Source organism: Petaurus breviceps, unplaced genomic scaffold (genome assembly GCF_028583685.1).
Source record: "Petaurus breviceps papuanus isolate PSGF00001 unplaced genomic scaffold, PetGlider_PUasm1.0 38, whole genome shotgun sequence".
NCBI classification, from domain to species: Eukaryota; Metazoa; Chordata; class Mammalia; order Diprotodontia; family Petauridae; genus Petaurus; species Petaurus breviceps.
In genome coordinates, this window is record NW_027186304.1 from 85,542,654 (window position 1) to 85,566,623 (window position 23,970).

A 23,970-nucleotide genomic window follows, 5' to 3' on the forward strand; every position below is an offset into this window, starting at 1 on the left:
GTTTGGGGGAAATGTATCTTAATTAAAGGCAGAAATTGGTTATAGTACAAGTTCAAGAGGAAAGGAGGAAGGGAGGGAGGGAGGGAGGAAGGGAGGAAGGAAGGAAGGAAGGAAGGAAGGAAGGAAGGAAGGAAGGAAGGAAGGAAGGAAGGAAGGAAGGAAGGAAGGAAGGAAGGGACGGAGGGAGGGAGGGAGGGAGGGAGGGAGGGAGGAAGGAAAGAAGGAAGGAAAGAGCACCCTGTCATCACAACAATGATTAACATAGGGTGTACTTCGTTTTAAGGTGTTTTTTTTATTTTGTAAAATGGCCCTCTAAAATGTAATATTCTAGTTATTTTCATTACCTAAAATCTCAGCTGTCTTTAAGCATTTTAAATAAAGTCTTTGTCCACTTTAAAACTTGTTTTAATATTTTCAATTTCCATTGTTTACTAAACAAAAATAAACTACAAAGATACTTCATAAATCTCCTAGATGTCTTTAAAAACACTGAGAAAATCAAATTCTCAATACAATTTCAACATGGTATCAAAAATCAAGATAAAATAAAATTTCCAAACAAAGCATCCTAACATTACACATAATAAATATGTTCATGAAAACATAATATCTTCCCCAAAAAATCCTATTTCAATTCCTCACTGTGTCATGGAGATTTTTGTGTTCTCAAATATACACAGAATATGCACTCTGAAAAGTTCTACTGAGCTTGAAAGAATTCAAGAACAGTTCTAGAGATAGAGTGTCTGTAGTCTGAGGACCAAATTAACTAAGTACAGAGAAAAATGGACACAGCCAACCCACAAAACAAAAAAGTACAAAACAATCTTATGCATTTCCTTTCCCCTTCTACAGCAAAAATTATTAATGGCAGAAAAGGAACAGAGGGTATAATAAATCACCCAAGCCTGATATCATCAAAAACAATAATTTCACTGTTGATACTTTTGCTGTCATTTTTTTAACAGTGGTCAATGAATCTCTGCTAAGTGGAGTGTAAAATGACATCCACATTGAGAGTCTCACTACAAATAAAATCAGAAGACCAAAACAAGCAGTAGCTAAAAGTAAGGAGGGTTCAAAGGTTCTCCCAGAGGAGATGAATAAAGGAGTTATGCCCCAAAGCAACAAGGTACATCATTTTATATGACAACTAATCATGGCAGCCTGCAACATACATAAAAAGCAAACATCATTACAAACATAAATGACAATAGCTAATGCATTTTCAAAGCTAGGACCCAAAAATATCTCAAAAGGATAGAACCTTCAGCCAAAGATGGAATTTAATAGGGATAAATCTAGAATCTTAGGCTTGGGTTCAAAAAACACCAACTTCACAGGTATAGAATGAAAGAGTTATGACTAGAGATCAGTTAAGCTGAAAAGGATCTCAGCCTTGTAGTGGATTGCAAACTTGGGATGAGTCAACTTGGCAACTGAAAACAGTACATTAATACACAATGTTTTCACTATATGCTAACCTAATTAGATCATATCTGGAATATCAAGTCAGTTTCTGGGTGCCACCTCTAGGAAGGACATAAGCTAGAGAATACCCCAAAAAGGGTGACAAGGATGGTAAAGGGCCTCAAGATCAGATCATATGAGGATCCGCTGAAGAAACTGGGCCATCTGCACATTATCAATCAATAGACATTTATTAAGCACTTATCACTTGCCAGGATTTGTGCCAAGTTCACAATCTAATGGTGGAGACAACATGTAAACAAATATATACAAAGCAAGCTATATACAAGGTAAATGGGAAATAACAGAGGAAAGGCAGTGAAATTAAGAGGGGTTGCAGAAGGCTTACCATAGAACACAGGACTCTAGTTGGGGCTTAAAGTAAGCCAAGGAGTTCTAAAGGAGAGTGTTCCAAGAATAAGGGGCAGCCAGAGGAATGCCTGGAGCTTAAAGATAGTGTCTTGTTCTTAGAATAGTCAGAAAACCAGTGGCATTGGATTGAAGAATATGTGTTAGTGAGTAAGGTGTAAAAAGAATGGAAAGGTAGGAGGGGGCTAGGTTATAAAACACCTTGAGCATTTTGTATTTGCTCTTGAGGGCTACAGGCAGCTACTGGAGTTTGTTGAGGTTGGGGGGAGGGTGGATTGGGGTGATGTATTTGGACTTGTGCTTGAGAATCACTTTAGTGGAGGAATGGAGTATGGGTTGAAATGGGGAGAGAAATGAGGCAGGCAGACCCACAAGCAGGCCATTGTAATAATTCAAGCATGAGGTGATGAATGGCTGCACTGAAGTTGTGGCAGTGTCAGAGAAGAGAAATGGGCATGCTCAACACATGTTACAAAGGCGAAATCAACAGGTCTTGACAAAAGCTTGGATATGGGGAGTAAGAGATAGTGAAGAATTCAGTATGATTCCCAGGTTGCACACCTGAGGGCCTGGGAGGATGGCTTTGCCCTCTATAATACTAGGGAAGTGGAGGAAGGAGGAGATTTAAGGAGAAAGATAATGAGTTCTGTTTTGGACATGTTGAGCTTAAGATGTCTACTGGATATTCAGTTCAACATGTCTGAAAAGCAGTTGGAGATGAGAGACTAAGGGTCGGCAGAGAGATTTGGGTAATATAGGAAGATCTGAGAATCATCAGCATTGAGATGGTAATCAAATCCATGGCAGCTGATGAGATCACCAAGTGTAGTAGTATAGAAGGAGAAAGAAAAGGGTCTAGAACTGATTCACGAGGGATGCCTACAGTAAGAGGAAATGATTTGAAAGAGGATCCAGAAAAGGAGACAGAAAAGAAGCAGAGTCAGGAGAACCAGGAGAGAATGGTGTCCTAAAGACCTAAAGAGAAGAGAGCTTCAAGAAGAGAGTGATCAACAGTGTCAAAGGCTGCAGAGAAATCAAGAAGAATGGTAACTGAGAAAAGGTCACTAGGTTTGGCAAATAAGAGATTATCAGAAACTTTGGAAAGAGCAGTCTCAATGGAATGATATGGTCAGAAGACAAACTATAAGCAGTTAAGAAGAGAGTGAGAGGAGAGAAAGTGGAGACATCTACGTTAGACTTTTCAAAGACTACAAAAAGATAGAAGAAATACAGGATGACAGTAGGAATGGAACACTATGTTCCCCAGATTCTACTTGCAACCCAGCACTTTACCTACCACTCTGGAGCCTTGAGAATCTGATGAGGATTCACATTTCTAGTCCAACATGGACCCCTACATAGTTATTGCCAAGCCATTTTCACTCCATGTCACTTCTCAAGACATGTCCCCTACATCACTGGGCTTTCCATTTCTTGCTCTGGAAATAGGAATCACATCATCACTACCATTCCTGATGAGGACAGATTAATTGCTCCTGATTCTACTCACAACCCCTGTGACTTCCCTGACCAAAGCCTCCTCCTTGACCACCACTCCCCAGACATGTTGTCTTCCCCATTAAGAGACAAGCTCATAAGAACAAGGACTGTATTGGTTTTATATTTTTGTATTACCAGTACTTAACACAGTGCCAGGAACATATTAAGCACTTAAATGCAGTTTGTATGTTTATTCATTCAAGTTTTGCCTGGAAAAGACAACCTTTAAGGGTATGTAAAGAAAACTTCCTCACAACTAGGATTGTCCCAAAGTAAAACAGACTGCCCCAAGAAGGAATGGGAGTCCCCTCAGGTCTTCAAACAAGAAGATCATTTGTCAGATACAAGGGAGAAAAGATTTTTTCCGTATATAATTAGCCTCTGAGACCCTGTAATTCTGTGATAACTACAGCTTTTGTGCTAACATCTATTGCAAGAAATTTAAGAAGTATAAAAATTAAAGGAAGAATTTGACGAGATATTCAAAACTAAATCGTCATATGCCTTGATAGTCAGCACTTCCATGAAAAACTGGGCCCAAGAGAAGAAAGTGAAAATCATGTTGGAAAATATGGTTCGGGCTGAAGAAATGGATGAGGCAAAAGTCTTTTAGACCACTAAAAAGTTTAATTAACATTTTCCCTAAAGAAAAGAAACAGAAAGTGATAGATATACCTAGCACTAAAAAATAATCCAAAAAAAAAGATTATACCTTAATAGTGGGGGAATTAAGGGGATTAGAACAGCAAGTGGTTACTTGTGGGAGTTTGAATGAATCACATTGACTCCATATTGTGATCCAATTCGGGAGTTAGCTCAGTTCCCTTTCTATTGTAATTATTGGTATAATCCAATTTCTATGCTGTGAGAAAACGTTATTCAGCTATTGGAATTGGAAGAAAACTTTGTTGCATTGTTTGAACCTACCCCTGCATGGTTGGAAAACTAGACCACGTCCACCTGTTTAGATACCCTTACCTAAGAATCTAATCAGAAACCTGGTCAAATTCAAAGATTGTTTCAAGGAACTTTCTCACAATTGTACATCTCAAGCAACCTATATGTCTCATCTGAAAACTGGACCCATACTGATCAATCAGTTGTTGTTCCCATGTTCCTTTGTTTATACAGACAATTGGAAGGAGTGAAAAACCTCTTTTTCTAATTTCAGAGACTTGCATCTGCTTACTCTCCCCCTCCCAATTTAGAAAGTCCCTAATCTTTAGTCCAATTAGAAATCAAATTACCTAATGTTGCACTGTTTTCTTTTAACTAGTCTTATTTGATTAATTGTTTTGGCATATAAAAATATGTCACCCTCTGTACTGGTACTGATTTGTTTAGGCAACTGGCACGCATTATTTAATATAGGCCTGTACAACATAGGGCCTGTGGATCGCTTTCAGCCAGCCAAAGGATTTCGAGTGGGTCACAAAAAATGTAGAGGATATAAAAGAAAGCCAAGATGTAACTAGTGCTTTGTCTGTGCCCCCACTTAACCTGCCTTCTTCTAGTCACCATTGTGCCAATCATGTAACTTGGCAGGTGGGTTGCCGCTGCACAACCCTGTTTGTCACATGACCCTATAACAGCAAGCAAAGTAGGATTTTTTTCTGTTTTTCTGGATTGAGTTTTAGCCAGTCAGAGACTTGAATGTGAGCTCTAGCCAATCAAGTGCCTTTGATTGAGTCTTGCCTTTGACTGAATCAATCCCCTGATTGTGTAAACAAGTGTTTTGGGGCTACTATGCTAATGAATTCAATGATATACGCTATGCACTATATGATATACTGAGTATTATGAGACATATACATATATGCATTTTGCTTAAGGATGTTGCTTTGAATGTTATGCTTTATTGAACAATGTTTAGTTTATTGCTGAATAGAGAATTCATTATACTATGTGATTAGGTCCTTGAAATTATTCACAGCAGCAGTCCCCAGGTATGCTGCCATGACTGATGTTATAGACCCACAGAAACCAACCACTGTCATTCTGTCTCTAGTGACTAAATTATCTGTGACCCAAAGAAGTTTAGCCTATTTTAATTCTGGCCCCTACCTACAGCCAAGTTGTGCAGGCCTGGCTTAATAAATCAAAATGCTCAGAAGCTTGAACCTTTGTTTCCCCAATCATTTCACCTTTCACCCTCCATAACAGAATTACATAATTGGTTACTGACATGACCAGTAATTTCTGAATCAAGTGTCTGTATATAGTTAATTATTCATTGGTTAGAACAAGTATCAAAATCAATAGCAAATCAGAAGTAAAAGCAAAAAGAAAACTATTTGATTGTAGAAACTACAATCCAATTTAAACAAACTGTTGACTCCAAAAACATGTGAAATGGGTGACAGTAAAGATACTAATTCTTACTATCACTATTTCTAAGACATGCTTGACATATTTCTTTTAAATCACTGTAATGAATGGCACCCAAAAGAGCCCAAAAACTACCTCAGCCAGAAAATACATAATCTCTTTGCCAAACAGAAATGTGGAAGTCAAAGATAATACCAGTTTAGATAATAAACTCATTTATTTTTTTAAAAATAAGGGAAGACATAATGGAATTTTATGAGTAGTACTATATCACAAAACAAAAAAATGTAGTTTAAGGAGAAAAAATGCCTACAGAAATCTTGGCATAAGACCCAATTATGTCACATTTTCCCAAGATCATAAGTAGACAAAACTGAAAGGATAACAAATAGTTATAAAATGAGGTAAATATGCTAGCATTCACATCAGCATATTCAGAATATTCACATCAGCAAGGCTAGTGGAACCACCACATTTTACTCTAACAACTCAGTACCTGATGTAAGAAGAAACAATGGAACCTGATGAGATGAACCAAATACAGATGAAAGAAAAAAATCTATGCTGGACCTAACAGAATATCAAAAGTACCCAGGAGTTGATTTTCAAGTTATTTCAAATAAGGGAAGATTCTAAAAGAATTAAGGGGGTGGGGTGCCAAAGAATGATATACACCTGTATCTAAGGGAATCCTTAAATAAGAAAACAAGAGGCATTCACAAACAATTTTCTAAGCAGATCACTTCGGGCACACAATAGACCAGTGCCTATTTTTTTGATGATTACTAAAATCTAGTTGTCTTTGTCCTTAAACAAAATATTTCCCATGGATGTTCTAAAAATCATACCAGACTCTAAGATAAAAATAACTTTTTCAGTCATCCTCTGAACATCAACATCAAGTGGAACATAAAACTTGGTAACATATACTTGAAGATATTCTGTCCATGGTTTAAAGATGTTACAGCATCGATTCAAGCATGGGAAACTAGATGGCTTTCTCAATGATATAAGTTCATTCAAAAAAAAACCTGGCCTCACCAGTTACAATGGAAAAGCAAATTGGATGAAAAACATATGTTGCCCAGATTTCTTTTGTTTCTTTTTTTTTTAAAGCAATTGGGGTTAAGTAATTTGTTCAAGGTTACACAGCCAGTTATTTCTGGGTGTGGTGCTAAGCATCAGAGCCCAGGTTTGATCCCAGGTCATCCCAACTCTGGGACCAGTGCTCTTACTCACTGCACCACCTGGCCACCCCTAAGCAATTGGGGTTAAGTAACTTGCTCAAGGTTACACAGCCAGGTGTTTCTGGGTGGGTGCTAAGTGTCTGAGCCCAGATTCGATCCCAAGCCATCCCGACTCTGGGTCCGGTGATCTTACTCGCTGTGCTACCTGGCCATCCCCCAGATTTCTTTTCAATTATCCCAATCTAAACAAACCACAAAAGTCAATCTTTTTAATATCAGTATTATTTCAGTGATGCTACAAGCCTGTAAATTATGGAATGCTCTGACCTCAGAATAATGAAGATTGCAGATGACCTAATAGAAGACACATAATAAGCAAAAGTGGGCTATAGCGTATTAGTAGACATGGCCTACATGATTACGAGTTAAAAGACATCAAGAATATGTGTAATTTGGGGCAGCTAGGTGGTGCCGTGAATAGAGCACTGGCCCTGGAGTCAGGAGGACCTGAGTTCAAATCCAACCTCAGACATTTAACACAAAACTAGCCATGTGACCTTGGGCAAGTCACTTAACCCCAACTGCCCTACTTTCCCTTCTCTAAAAAAAATTTTTTTAAGAGTATCTGTGATTAGTTACCAAACCTTATCATGTCTACTTCCATAATAATTTTCCCTTAAGTACTTCATCTCTATTGTCCTAGGTGCTGTAATAGTTTCCTAATTAATCTTCTTGTCTTAAGTCTCTCCTTGTACCAGTCTTCCTAAAATGCAAGGATGCCATCCTCCTGCTCAATAAACTCTAGTGGCTACCTATTATCTCTTGGATCAAAGACAATCTTTTTGTTTTCTAGTCTTATTACATTATTAGTCTCACCCTCAACCCAATCAGCCTTCATGCATGCTATGGTCCAGCCAATAGCCAATCACTACTATTCCTCAGACACATGACAAGACTTGATCAGATTTAACAATTGATTGTGAGTAACAACAAAAATGACACTAAGTTTGGGAGCCTAGGTAATTAGAAGGATGCTGTTTTCCTTTAAAATATGGAAGAGGAATGAGTTTTTTAGGGAAGATAAAATTCTGTTTTGAACATGTTTCTTTTGAAATTCCTATTGGACATCCAGTTCAAAATGTCCTAGGCAATTGTTGATATGAACCTGGAACTTGAGAGAGGGACACTGATATTTGACATGTGGATCTGGGCATTATCTATGTAGAGAAGTTAACTGAATCCTTAGGAGCTGGTGAGATAATTATTATAAAAGCAAAAGAGAAGAGAGCCTAGAACAGAGCCATGTCCATGCTTCTGTTCTAGGTCCCTTTCCCTGCTCTCTTCCTGCCAATCTGAGAATGCATTTCCTTCTCACCTCTGCCTCTCTAAATCCGTTTTTTTTTTTCCACAGTTTAAAACCAGTTTTTGCATGAGTCTTTTGCTTACCGCCCCCAGTTTCTAGTGCCTTCCCTCCTAAGGTTACCTTTTAGAGCTCTGTAATGTTTTATGTATATCAGTATGTGTATATATCATCTCCCCTTTTTGATATAAAATCCTTAAGGGCAAGGACTGTTTCTCTTTTATCTTTGTATCCCCAACCACTAACATACTGTCTAGAACATTGTACGTACTTAATAAATGCTTGTTGTTTAAAAAAAAAAAAGAGTATCTGTGATTAGAAAAGGAAGGAATGAGAGTAAAATAGTCTGAATGCTGCTATGTTATATGCAAAATATTTTTTAAAAATCTTCCATCATGTTGGGTACTTTATAGAGAATTTGCAGACGTAGGACAAGAATCAAAATGATATGTTCATGGTTTGCAATCTGCACTAAGGAGGGAGCTTCCACACCAGTGAGATTACACTTCCATCAATGGACAAAATATATTGAACCCTCAGGAGTAACATATGTTGTGCAATTGTTTCTTTATAAGTTATTCCATTAATGAAAAAATAGATATGATTTATACTCTATTAGACTCTATTTCCTTGAGGATGGAGACATGTTTTTCACTTTTTGTAACTCAATACCTTGGGTTTTACTTAATATTTGCTGAAACTAAAGTTGAGAAAGCAATTATAATAATCCATATTTGTACAACACTTTGAAATTTACAAATTACTTTTCTTTCAAAAGCCCTATAAGGTAGGTTGTGCAAATAATATAATAGCCTTACAAAGAGTAAACTGAAATTTTGAGAACATAAAGTAAATGACTCAGAGTAAGGACCAAAGCAAGGACTCAAACCTGTGACCTCTGATTCCAAGTTGAAGGCTAGCTCTATTATAGCATGTTACTTCTCCAAATTTAAAAAGCAAAGGAAAAGAAATGTCCTGGCAGAAAATTCCAAGTGATTTCAAATGTCTATAATCTTAAGTAGATTCAAGAAACTAGTTGGTATCTACTAAAATCTACTACATTTACAACTCCCACAAAATTATACAAAGTTTAGAGAGTAATTAGATGTATCTTCTGCATACTTCTACAGTCCCTCAAAAAATGTCCTAGTAATTGTACATTATACAAAATTTTCCTGATAATAAGCTCAAACTGTGAAGAAAACCAGTCAAAGCAAATAATACAACACTAGGCAGAAATTAGTCATAAAATAAACCCTTGTTAAATAAATGAAAATGTCACAGGGAATGACACAGCAATAAGAATTGTAAATTGAATTAAAAACAATGGCTCTGCAAAACAACAAACTCAACAAAAATTGTGATGTAGGGGGAAATAAGCAATTTTTCAACTGTATTACTTAAAAATGTTCTTTGATAATTTATAAGCTTACTATATACAAATTATATAACCTTAGGTGAATATGAACACATATAAAAATATTGGGGTGAAGACATTTATTACCCTCCTCCTATGTACAAGGCATTCTGCTAGGTGCTGGGAGATACAAAGACAAAAACAAACCATTACTGCCCTTAGGAAGTTTATGCTCTTAGATTACAGCAATGCATCACAAGGATAATATACTATGCCCAGGTAGGATTTATACCAGGAACACAGGACTGGTTAGATATTAGGAACACTATCAGCATAATTGACCATATCAATAACAAAATTAGCAGAAATCATATGATTATCTCAATAAATGCAGAAAAAGGCTTTGACAAAATACAACACCCATTACTATTAAAAACACTAGAGAGCAAAGGAATCAACGGAGTTTTCCTTAAAATCATAAGTAGCATCTATCTAAAACCATCAGCAAGCACTATATGTAAAGGAGATAAACTAGAAGCATTTTCATTAAGATTAGGGTGAAACAAGGATGTCCATTATCACCACTGTTATTCAACATTGTACGAGAAATGTTAGCTTTAACTATAAGAGAAGAAAAAGAAATTGAAGGAATTAGAATAGGCACTGAAAAAACAAAACTCACTCTTTGCAGATGATACGATGGTATACTTAGAGAATTCTAAAGAACCACTAAAAAAACTACTTGAAATAATTAACAACTTTAGCAAAGCTGCAGGATATAAAATAAACTCATATAAATCATCGGCATTTCTATTTATCACTACAAAATCCAGCAGCAAGAGATAGAAAGAGAAACTCAATTTAAAGTAACTGTAGCTTTTTTTTCTGACCTGGTCCCAGGCAGGATGGCTCCTGCAAATAAAGATAGAGAGAAAAAGAAGGGATGTTCTACTATCAGTGAGGTGTCCAGAGAGTATACCATCAACATTCACAAGAGGATTCATGGAGTCGGCTTCAAAAAGCAAGCTCCTCAGGCTCTAAAGGAAATCCACAAATTTTCCAATAAAGAAATGGGAACTCCAGATGTACACACTGACACCAGACTCAACAAAAATGTTTGGGCCAAAGGAATAAGAAATGTCTCATACTGTATCCAAGTGCATTTGTCCAGGATATGCAATGAGAATGAAGAGCCACCAAACAAGCTGTATACACTGGTTACTTATGTACCTGTCACCACTTTCAAGACCCTACATACAGTCAATGTGGATGAAAACTAAAGTGAACTTCATTTAAATAAAGTTATAAAATGTCAAAAAAAAAAAAAGTAACCGTAGACAATATAAAATATTTGGGAGTCTACCTGACAAGACAAACCCAGGAACCATATGAACACAATTACAAAACACTTTTCACTCAAATGAAGTCAGATCTAAGTAACTGGAAAAATATCAGTTGTTCATGGGTAGGCCAAGTTAATATAATAAAAATAACAATTCTAACCTAAATTAATTTATTCAGTGCCATATCAATCAAACTACCAAAAAATTTATAGAGCAAGAAAAAATAATAAAATTCATCTGGAAGAACAAAAGGTCCAGAATATCAAGGGAATTAATGAAAAGAAATGCAAGGGAAGACAGTCTAGTCACACCAGATCTAAAATTGCATTATAAAGCAGCAATTATCAAAACTACTTAGTACTGAATAAGAAACAAAGTGGTGGATCAGTAGAATAGGTTAGGTACACAAGACACAATAATCAACAACTATAATAATCTACTGTTTGATAAACCCAAAGATTCCAGTTTCTGAGATAAGAACTGACAAATCTGACAAAGCTGCTGGGAAAACTGGAAAACAGTGTGGCAGAAAAGAGGCATAAACCAACATCTTGCACTGTATACCAAGATAAGGTCAAAATAGGTACATGATTCAGACATAAAGGATGAAACTAAGCAAGTTAAGAGATCAAGGAATAGTTTATCTGTCAAGTCTATGGAGAAGGGAAGAATTTGTGACTAAACAAGAGACAGAACACTATGAAATACAAAATGGATAATTTTGATTACATTAAATTTAAAAGGTTTTGCATGAACAAAGCCAATGCAACCAAGATAAGAAGGAAAACAGAAAGCTGGAAACAATTTTTGCAGCCAGTATCTCTAATAAAGGCCTTATTTCTAAAACACGTGGAGAACTGAGTCAAATTTAAAAGAATACAAGTCATTCCCCAAAGGATATGAACAGTTTTCTGATGAAGAAATTGAAGCTATCTATAATCATTCAAAAAATGCTCTAAATTGCTATTGATTAGAGAAATGAAAATTAAAACAACTCTGAGGTACCACATCATACCTATCAGATTGACTAACATAACAAAACAGGAAAATTATCAATATTGGAAAGATGTAGGGAAATTGAAACACTAATGCATTGTTGGTGGAGTTGTGAACTGATCTAACTATTCTGGAGAACAATTTGGAAATATACTCAAAGTGCTATAAAACTGTGCATACTCTTTGATCCAGCAATACCACTTCTAGGTCTGTATCCCAAAGAGATCATAAAAAAGAAAAGGAACCACATGTACAAAAATGCTCTTTTTGTAAGGGAATGTCCATCAATTGGGGAATAGCTGAACAAGTCATGGTATGTGAAAGTCATGGAATAAGAAATGGTGAGCAAGTGGATTTCAGAAAAACTGAAAGACTTGCATGAAATGATATGACAATTTAAAGCTATTTATAGTGATACGAAAAAAATACTCTAATTCACTCTTAATTGGAAAAGTGCAAATTAAAACAATTCTGGGGTACTATCTCATCCCTATTAGAGTAGCTATTAGGACAGAAAAAGTAAATGACAAATGTTGGAGAGCACATGGCAAAAATGAGACATTAATATACTATCGCAGTTGTGAACCGATTCAATCATTCTGCAGAGCAATTTGGAACTGTGCCCAAAGAGCAAGAATTAGAAATTGAGGGGATGCCCATCAATTGGGGAATGATTGAACAAGTTGTTGTATGTGATTATGATGGTATTGTACTATAAGAAATTATGAGGGGGAGGCCAGGTAGCACAGTGAGTAAGAGCACCGGCCCCAGTGTCGGGATGAACTAGAGATCGAATCCCAGGATCAGACACTTAGCACCCACCCAGAAACACCTGGCCGTGTAACCTTGAGCAAGTTACTTAACCCCAATTGCTTAGGGGCAGCCAGGTGGCTCAGCGAGTAAGAGCACCGGCTCCAGTGTCGGGATGATCCGGATCAAATCCGGGCTCAGATACTCAGCACCACACCAAGAAATAACTGGTCATGTAACCTTGAGCAAGTTACTTAACCCCGATTGCTTTAAAAAAAAAAGAAGAAGAAATTATGAGCAGGATGCTCTCAGAAAAACCTGGAATGACTTGCATGGGCTGATACAAAGTGAAATGTATTATGTACAAAGTAACAGCAATATTGTAAGATAATTAGCTGTAAATGATTTAGCTATTCCCAGCAATACGATGATCCAAGACAACTCTGAAAGACTCATAATGAAAAATGCTGTCCATCCCCAGAGAAAGAACCAATAGTGTCTGAATACAGATTGACACATACTTTTTTTTACTTTATTTTCCCTGAGGCTTTTTTTTCCTCTATGGTTTCTTTCACAAAATGACGATTATGGATATGTTTTGCATGTGTAAACTATATCAACTTCCTTGTTTTCTCAATGCGGGGTTAGGGAGGGAGGAAGGGATAGAATTTGGAACTCAAAAGTTATAAAAAAAAAAACACATGTTAAAATTTGTTTTTACATATAACTGGGGGAAAATAAAATACTAAATAATTTTTAAATGTTTTAAATAAATAAAATCATAATTTAAACAAATTATAATAACAACATCAAAGCAAAAAGCAATTGAAGACATACAGACCTTTGATTGTACATGCCCCGAAAGTTGTAATTTGCTCTGTAATTTGGGAATGGCTTTGGATCTAAAGGCCTGTAGATGGCAGGCTCTCCCCTTTTCATAGCAAGACCATTTAGTTCCACTGTTGGAGTGATACTGCCTGTTTAAAGAAAAGAAAAATACATGTAAAATACTTCTACAACAAAGAATACAATCTATACTTATAGCTGTATTTTATTATCATGAGTAAAAAGTAGAAAAAGAGGACAGTGACATTCTATATAGACAGCCATCTATATGATTTTCTTATTCCAGGAATATAATTACTATCAGAACAGATAAAACAAAGTACAGAAGTAGTTCTTTCTTTTTTCTGAGTTTTAAATCTAGTGCTTTCTGGTAATCCATTCCAAAGAAATAAAGTACACAGCTCTCAAAATTTTCTTCACCTCTGGAGTGGCTAGGTGGCACAGTGAATAGAGAACCAGCCCTGGAGTCAGGAGGACCTGAGTTCAAATCTGGCCTCAGACACTTAACACAAAAACTAGTGTGACCTTGGGCAAGTCACTTAACACCAACTGCCCTCCAAAAAGAAAAAAATGTTTCTTTACCTTATTCAAAATTTTACTATTCAAAATTATAATTATAGGTAAACTATGACAGATATATTATTAAATATAATTAATATATTATAAAAATATTATTGTAAGCAAAATATAGAATTGGTTCCAGGAAATAGGTAGTGAAAATTCAAATCATGAAACAGATCACTTCAAGGGATTCACTACTCATACTAATCTGGAGCTAATTAAGAAATTAAATATCAGCAATAAAAACAGGTAATTTAGAATGTTATACAAAGAAAGTTTGGTAAACCCCATGGTAAAAATAACTTTAAGAAGTAAATTTAATTAGCTCAATAGAGATAACTTGCATAAGATCATGCTGTTCTTAATAACATGTATTGGATGAATGTATAAAATGATTCAAACTCGTTTAGATTTGGTGTTTTATTCTTAGAATATAAAGTACAATACCATAGTGGGAAAAAAAATCCCTACTTAGCACAGACAATTTTAGAGCTGGACCAACCTTCATTCTGTTCCCCTAGCACTCCCGTGTGTTAGACGTTGGAGATCAACTCATCAGTCACAGAAACTCAGAGTTGAAAGGAGCCTTAGGGATCATCTAATCCAAACTCAAGTTACTAGAACGGGAATTTCTTCTATAACATAACCAGAATCAGCCAGATTCTCCTTTAGGTCTCCACTGAAATGGAATCTGTTCCTTCCCAGGCTGCTCTGGTTTTGAGGAAGCTTCTTCCTTCCATTCAGTCTAACTTGGCCTCTGACATTTCCACCCACTGCTGTTAGCTCAGTCTCCTCAGTCCAAACACAACAAAATTATCTTCTCTTCCTATTAGCTTCTCCCAGGTCTTCTTTTCTCCAAGGTCAACATCTTAAATTCTTCAACTAATCCTCACTATTGCATGATCTTGGAACTTTTAGCATACTAGTTGTCCTCTCCAACTTTTCAATGCCATTTCTAAAATGTGGCGCCCACACTGAACGCTCAGCTGCATTCTGACAAGGGCAGAGTAGAAGGAGACACCCTCCCGACCACCTGACTGGTCCCAGACACTATTAAGCCCCTCTTAATGTGGCCTAAACTTCTAATTTTACAGATAAGGACACTAACCCAAAGAGGCAAGGTTTTAAATTTAGATAACTGAGAGTTGTCCCAACTTACTTGGAAAAGGACAAACTGTTTCAGTTCCATTCAATTTATGAAACATTTATCAAGAGCATACTAAACAAAAGGTAGTAAAAGTAGTTGTGTTTTGAAATACCTCTTGTTTAGTAACTTGTGCCAAAAAAAAAGTCCACTAAATAACTTTCAGAGTAGATTCTGTAATATACTGTCTTAATTCTTTGCCACTTTCTTCACAATTAAGGCACAATACACAGCAAAAAGAAAACAAGTTTCTTCTTGCTACAAAGGAAAAACCAAAATGACCTCATCAGGATGAACCTTAGGGGTTGCCAAAGCATCAGCTCTCCCCTAGCAGTTGCCTTAAATCGACTTGTGGTAACTAAAGCACCTCACTTTTAACAGTTCTTATTGAATTGCAGAACAGCTAAGTGAGGAAAAATGGTAGGAAAGGGGGTAAACTAAGAAAAAAAAGGTAACAAAGTATAAAAATAAAGCAAAACCAAATATAATAATGAAGTCATCTATTACAAATAACTATCATTTTACATGGAAACACAAAGAGAAGAAACAGCTGGAGCACCTGGATCATTATTTAATAAGGTCTTATAATCAACAACCCATATCTACTCCTCTAAATTTTATTCTGTAAATGGTTATATTAAATTTGTCTCTAGATTAATGGATATAATCATATTAACCAGCTGTCAAGTTTTCATTTAATTCATGTTTTAAAAAACATTTGTTAAATACCTACTATGTGCAAGGCAAAAATATCCTCATCATCATTTATATAGTACTTTTGGTTTGAAAAGTGGTTTACATATGTTAACTCATTTGATCCTCACAACAATCACCAGAGGCAAAGAGGTTAAGTGACTTACCCAGGGTAATACAACTAAGTGTTTCGGGCAGGTTCAAACTCAGGTCTTTGTAATGGTAAGGGGATTTGAAGATCTTCTCTGCCCTTTAATAGGCCTATGCCCCTTAATGGGCCTCCCTTGGAGCCCAACAAGAGAAACTTGCTTAGGGGAGGCTTGTTTTTCAGGAAGGCCCACCTTTTGGTACTTTGTAATTAGGTAGTTGGTCAAGAAGGTTATGATGTCCTCTGACCCTGAAGAAGGTTTTATATATACTCTGAGGTGTGGTTTTGCTTTGGGGCTCACTTATGGGGAAGAGTTGTGTGATTTGGCTAGATGAGACTCTGGGCCGATGTTGAGCCCCAGCTCCCTGCCGACTTTGGAAACCCAGATGTTGGTGGTTATTTCTTCCTCTGGTAACTAATTATGTATGCATGTAATAATGGTCAGACAACTAGAAGCCCTGTCTATTAAATTGTGTTATTTTCTCTATCTGTATTTTTTTGTCTGCTTGTAACTTCTGTTTGTATTTTCTCTGAAGTTCAGGGTGCTGACTTTTTCTCTGAACTAAGTAAATGATATATATGTTTGATTAAAGTAAGATTGTTAACGCTTTTTGAGTTGCTTTCCTTTAGAAAAGCTGATCAAAGAACCTGTGCTAGCAGCCATCCTGGAGGTGCTATCCTGACTAGAAGTTCAATATTCTATACACTATACCACCTAGCTGCCCTAAAGAAGTCATATACGTATGTACATATAACTATGATATGAGGTAGATTGGGATGAGTACGAGGAGTCCAAAAAAGGGGCTATTAGGAATCTAGGAAAACAGAAATCACTCTGTGGAGGGGTCAGGAAGGTTTGGTTTCAAGGTTAAACCTTGATGGAAAGTAAGGTTGCCGGCAGGACTCAATTTGAGGTAGGGGATAAGGGAGGAAGTCCTCTCTGGGCCTGAGGAATAATGTGAAAAAAGAACAAAGACTACCAGAAATGGGAGAAGATAAAATGAGAACCAGCAATAATTAGTAGCCCCATTTCGCTGGCATGTAGAGTACTCAAAATGGAGTCATCTGGCTAAAACAGGCAGGAGATTGGGCATCATCACAGGTTAGGTTCAATCCAATTCAACAAACATTACTTAAGTATCTAGTAGGCTCTGAGGACACAAACATAAAATGAAATTGTTCTTGCCCTCAAGGATCCTATCCAATTAGAGAGATAAAACATGAACATAAATTTAAAAATACAAAGTAATTTCAAGAGGAAGAATTGGGGGAATTAAGAAAGGCCTCCCCCAGGAGGCAGGACCTGAGCTATGCTTTGAAGGATGCCAGAGACTCCAACAGGAATCAATCACCACAGAAACCCTCTGCCTGAGCCAAGCAAACTACTCACTGTTCTCCAAGTATATCACATACTTACTTCCCAGGCCTCTCAACTTTGCTCATGAGTTTTTCTCCTACCTCCCTTCCTCTCCATTTGTCTAAATCCTACCCATTTATCAAAACTTAGATTAAGTCCTAATTTCTCCATTAAGCCTAACCCAGCTGTACCAGTCCTTAGTGATTACTCTCCCCTTGAAATCCCTATAGCACTTATTGCTGTTACACCATTTCATTTAGTATTTAAATACATTACATTTTTATTTACCTATTTTGTTTATGTCTTAGCTTCCCAAATAACTAGATTTTAATTTGTGGACAGGACTACATCTTATATTTCTTTGTACCCCAAGTACCCAGAACACTGCATAACAGAAGTAAAGATTCAACAAATGGTCAGTATAAATGATGATTATAATCCAGAAACATTAAAGAAATTAACAGAAACAAAATGTTTCCTATTTGCTCTGGGGGTAGTTAATTTCTCATCATCTGCAAAATTAGTATGAATGTCATTCTGATTATAAGTGTGAAAAATGAAGTTCATTGTTCACTTCTGATATAAGAATAAGCTGAAGACAGAAGAGTCAAACATACTCACTGTTTCTATATAAGACAGAAGAATATAAACTATATAGACAGGGGCTCAGAATGGGGAAAAATAGATCAGGGAACACCAGAGTTTTGGAAATGAAAGAAAAGACTCAGAAAAACTGAGCAGGTAAGCCATTCAATATCCTTTACCTAACACACTTACGACAAATTATGGAAGGGAATAAGCATTTACGTGATTTAAATTAACGAGCCTCTGTGTATATGAAAGATTAAATAAATTGCAAACTCCTTGAGGTCAGAAATTGTGTCTTCTTTCAAATCCAAATGATGCCTAGAATAGAGATGGGTAAACTAGTAAATTAATAAGTGAATGGCAGTGTGAGAATATGCTGGTTCTTGCTAACTCTTAAAACAAAACCCTAGAGAGATAAATGTAGCACATTGCTAAAGGAACTGTGTTACATCTCAGTATATCCACCAGTAAGCTTTTGCCTTTTACTGATATAATTCAGTTGTTTGCCAGTTTATCATTCTAAAAATGCTTATTGATTATAGAACTAGTCTGTTACAATGCAACCAAAGCTCTTCTTTTTTTCCAAAAGCACACGAGGAAAGGGCACAAACATAACATAAGAAAAGGAAACAATTCTACATTTGATTACCTGGATTACTATTGATATTGTTTTTTGGAGGACGAGGAGTTGGTTTGGGAAGGGTAGTTTCCCTCAAGGCTTTGTTGGCAGCAGCGTGTTGAGCTTTCTTTATACTGCTCCCTTCAGACTGCCAGGTCTGTTCTCCAAGAGTCAGTTGTACTGAGAACATCTTCAAAAAAAATTTAAAACATTAATTAACACTTTCCAGTAAGCAAATATGTATGAAATGTTACCTGTCTGAAAAAAAAAATACATGGAATCACAGAATTTGAGCATTAGCAGGGACTGCAAAGATTATCTAGTTCAACTTGACAGATTATATAAATAAGGAATAGAGTATAGTAGATAGAGTGCCAGACTTGGAGACAAGAAAACCTGGGTTTTAATCCTGCCTCAGATACTTAATAGCTGTGTGACCCTGGGCAAGTCCCCTAACCTCTCTGGGCTTCAGATTCTTCTTCTCTAAAATAAGAGGGTTTGACTCAATGACCACTAAGATTACTCCCAACCCTAAGTCTACGATCCTAAAAAGCAGAGAAGTCCAAAGAAATTAAGCAAACTTCCTTCATTTAGGTCACATAACTGAAGTATCCTTCAAAAGAAGAAGGTTCTAGAACTCCAATCCACTACAGTAACTCTAAGTGATATACACCAAATTCTGTCTTCTACTGTTATCAGTAGAGGCTAGGATGGATAAGGTCCCTTAATGTATAGTTGAGGAAAAATAAATTTAAAAAAGAATATGACTTTGTAACAAAACAGAAACATCTTTTTAATATCATTCAAATTATCTTCACTAAGGCATATATAGAAATACACATGGCAAAGTAAATCTGTTCTCCTAAAAATCTGGGGCACATATCAGAGAAGACCTAAATTTCTTCCTCTTTTCTATCACAAGCTCTAAGAGGAGAGGTCAGAAGGATATAAAGATGAAAATGGAAAGAGGACAGAAAACTGACAAAGGACAGAGAGGCTTTGCAAATATCCTTATTATAAATACTTTTCACCATCAAGGACAGTAGAGTCACTATATTTGGATGCTTAATATCACCATCTTGAACTTGTTTATACAGGAAATGGAAATGGCAAAGAAGAAAACAGCTATACTAGATGAAGGATGCATGGAGGGGGTCTCTGCTAGAGACAACACAGTTTTGAGAACATTGAAGAACCAAGTCTCAAGACATCTGAAAGAGGAAAACATAGCAAAATTGTAAAAAAAAAAAAAAATCCCTCAGGCCATACCAATACCAAAAAGAAGTGTACAAGAGACCCATCAGTAATGACTAAGTCATATGCCTATTTCCATACCTATGAAGAAATTTTTTGAGAAATATCCATCCACTCACTGGATACATACTTAATACAGAATTAAAGGGATAGGCTCTTATAAGTGATATTTTACAGCAGACCATCAAAATCGACCAAAAGATCCAAAGAACACAAGATCCCATTGAACTTATTATTTGGAAATCATAAAAAAGCCTTTTTGTTTGGTATAGCAAAATGCCTTCTCCTATGAAAACAAAGTGAAGCATCTCAAGAGAAATTTTTTTTAAATAGACAGGAAGACCTAGTAATACTAAATCTAAAACTATACTAGAAAACAATAATCATCAAAAACAAGTAGGCAACAGTTCAAAATTAGAGAGTTTAATCTGTGTAACAGATGAGGCCTATACTGCATATATATATATATATATATATGCAGTATAGAGAGAATGGAAAGAGAGAGAAGAGAAGGCCCATGACAGAGCCATGGCATCAGGAATCAGAGAACAGAACATGGATGATGAACCTGCAAAGGAGAACAATAATGATCAGCCAGAAAGAGAGAAAGAGGGGCAACTAAGTTGTGAATAGCACACCATCCCTGGAGTCAGGAGGACCTGAGTTCAAACCTGACCTCAGACACTTAACACTTACTTGGGCAAGTCACTTAACCCCAATTGCCTTGCCTTCCTCCCTCAAAAAAAAAAAAAAAAGGAAAGATAACCATGAAAGATCAATGTCATGAAAACCCAAGAAGGAGGATGTAATAGGACCAATTATCTACATGGGTTACCTCTCTCCTTACAACTTGGTTTAGGCAAGTTTTTTAATAAAAGGCAACAAACTTTTATTAGGGATTTGACTGGCCCAGGGGGTACATGGTTCAGGCTGCACTTCCCTAGACTCAACTTTCTGGTAGCCTTTGACCAACTGACTTGCCTTTCTGGTCACCTAAAAGCATAAAAAAGACCCCCCCACTTTAAACTCCACAGAAGTCCCAAAATGCAAATGATTATATATTACCCAGATAACCAGACACATTTCCATATAAAAACAAGGGGAGTCACATCTACCCAACCTAAGAACTAAACATCCTTGCTTCAGCATCTTTTCTATGCTACGGCTCAGTAAACCTCCTTCTGTTAACTGGTGAATGACCTATGAATACATCATTCCATTCTAACACTGAACTTGAACAGGATTACCAGCCCAAATCAGACCAGTCCCTGTCAGGACAGAGCCTCAGGATGCACCGTAGCACAGGAGTCAGGATAAGAATGATTACTCTTCAAGAGACCAAGAACAATCACACAAAAAGGGAGAAAATAAATAGTGACAAAGCAGGAAAATCCACAAAGGAGAAAGTATCAAAAAAGGGGGCTTATAAACAGTGTTGAATGCTGAAAAAAATATCAAGAAAGATGAGGACTGGGGGCAGCTACGTGGCGCAGTGAACAGAGCACCGGCCCTGGAGTCAGGAGGACCAGAGTTCAAATTCGGCCTCAGACACTTAACACTTAACTAGCCATGTGACTTTGGGCAAGTCACTTAACCACAACTGCCCCTCCAAAAAAAAGGCAAAAAAAAAAAAAAAGAAAGAAAGAAAGATGAGGACTAAGAAGTGGCCATTGGATATAGCAATAAAATTATTAGTGACTTTGCAGAGAGTAGTTTCCATTCACTGGTGGGCATAAAAACCAGAGAAGCAAATAGCTTTTTCTAGGACTCTGTTTTGAATAGGAGGAGAGATATCAAATAATATCTTGAGGGGACAGTAGGATCATGCCAAGGTTTTTTAAGGATGGAAGAAATCTGGGTATATTTGTTGGCAGTAGGGAAATCAGCTTATATGTAAGAAGACAGTGGGATTTAGGGATAGAGGAAATGATCAAAGGGGCAAACTGCCAGCAGGGATACATCAAGTAGGCCATAGATCAATTTGAATATTTTAGTATTTGAAAGCAGTCAGTCTCACCAGTCTATAATTTGAAGTCTTTTCTTCACCCTTTAAAAAAAAATTCAGAACAACTACATCTTGGGGATAGAGAGGAGCTGGTAGGGGTTGACACAAACCTTACTGGGTCCTTGACCTGATCATAATTTTTTTTAATTATGAAATCGACAAGCATGGGCATTTCCACATACAAGAGCTAGCTAGCATCTATATATTACCATACACAAAGAAGAACAAAAAAAAGAGAACTGTCTACAAAGCCATGAATTTCTATTATATACAGCTTGATTTTTTTTAAGTATATATGAAATTTAATGTGGTAGTTCCAACACGGTCCTGCTGGTCTGAGAGCTATCTCACACAATGAGGAATATTTTTAAAAGAAAGAAGAGTAAAAAGATTTTAAAAATCAGTAAATACTATCAATATATTGAAATACTTGACCTCATATATATTTATACATTGACAACTGACAAGATGACTCCCACTTAATAATATAGTTTAAGATCAGGAAGAGCATGTATGTGTGTCTTCTTGTATGTTACATGTACATATTTTCAACCCTCTTTTGTCAGTTGTCTGGAACCTAATGTTTTCATCATTGTATTTCAATAATTAGTTTCCTTCATAATTCTATGTATTTAAAAATACTCTGAGAAGGGTCCTTAGGAGTCACCAAACTGTCAGAGGGATTCATGACACCAAAAAAAAAAAAAAGGTAAAGAATCCCTAATCTATATTATAAACTCCTGTACTGGACAAAGTTCCAAGGAGGCACAGTCTGTATTCTTAGCTGAACCTTGCATCTCCTCTAGTGTCTAACCCAGTGCTCCGCATGTAATAAGAGCCTTAATATGTATTACACTGTATTATGTTAGACCCTTACAATGTCATAAAAGTGAATTACTACTATTGACTTCTCCATCTACCCTTATTTTAAGCTTCAATGGAAATACATATAAAAGAAAACCATGTTGCTTGAGAATAATCTTTACAATAATCATGTGATAGGTCTAAAAAAATATTTTGCTGGCTTACAGACAAATTCCAGATTGAGGCACACTAATCTTGTTCAGGCAATTACTGAAAATACATACTACTAAAAGTCAACTGGCATGTTTACATGGGGAGCTCACCTCTAGTAACATAATATTTAGTACCTGAATGAATCACTATTTATTATGTCCTAATAGAGTAGATATCATGAGTCTCATTTTACAAACAAGGAAACTGAGATTTTAAGTTACCCAAAGCCATACTGCATTTTCACAAAATTATGTAAAGCAAACAGTCCAGTCTAACCACTCTAGCGAGGTCTAAAGTTCTTAGCCCTGTCTTGTACTCAGACCACTGGCCCACACTGCCCCCTCTCAGGAATATCTATGTCACAGTAAAGTTTCCCTTTCATGCTTGTAGTACTATTATCTGGGCATCTATTTCTTTACACTTCCTATACCTGCTGACACTAACAAAATCCAAAGTGAGAAAGTAGGCTGGAAGAATAAGCAAAGAGAAAACACACCATAAAAGAGCTATTATGCTGACAAGGATAAGGGCGGCTAGGTGGAGCAGTGAATAGAGCACTGGCCCTGGAGTCAGGAGGACCTGAGTTCAAATCCTACCTCAGACACTTAACACAAAAACTGTCTGTGTGACCTTGGGCAAGTCACTTAACCCCAATTGCCCTCCAAAAAGCAAAAAAAAAAAAAGAAAAAGACAAGGATGCTAAAGACTAACAGCAGCAAAAGAAGAAAATGGCTCAAAATTATCTATAGGCAAAACCTCCCAGAAAAATGCAGCTTGAGTATAAATTTAAATAGAATGCCTAGAAAAAGACTGAAGCAAGATCAAGGGAATTAATGAAAAGAAAAAGCTAAGAAAGGCAGCCTAGCCATACCAGATTTCAAACTGTGTCATAAAGCAGCAGTCATCAAAACCACTTGGTACTGGCTAAGAAATAGAGGGGTAGGGGCAGCCAGGTAGCACAGCAAGTAAGAGCACCGGCTCCAGTGTTGAGAAGACCTGGGGATCGAATCCCGGGCTCAGACGCTTAGCACCCACCCAGAAACACCTGTCCGTGTAACCTTGAGCAAGTTACTTAACC

General features: G+C 36.6%; 2 protein-coding genes across 8 annotated transcripts in view; one reads left to right on the forward strand and one right to left on the reverse strand.

Annotated features, from left to right (window-relative positions):
- STAU2 (staufen double-stranded RNA binding protein 2) overlaps positions 1–23,970 on the reverse strand; it is a 434,298-nt gene that overhangs the window by 358,272 nt on the left and 52,056 nt on the right. For all 7 annotated transcript variants that reach the window (XM_069100127.1, XM_069100123.1, XM_069100126.1 and 4 more), the window contains 2 exons: positions 18,647–18,806; positions 13,502–13,637 (listed from right to left, as the gene is read on the reverse strand). In XM_069100127.1, the coding sequence (XP_068956228.1) occupies positions 13,502–13,637; positions 18,647–18,806 (296 nt within the window). The remainder of the gene's footprint in view (positions 1–13,501; positions 13,638–18,646; positions 18,807–23,970) is intronic.
- LOC138170649 (large ribosomal subunit protein eL31-like) lies at positions 10,463–10,954 on the forward strand. Its single transcript, XM_069100130.1, has one exon. It carries the CDS (start codon positions 10,477–10,479, stop codon positions 10,849–10,851), a length of 375 nt encoding a protein of 124 aa, XP_068956231.1. The 5' UTR covers positions 10,463–10,476; the 3' UTR covers positions 10,852–10,954.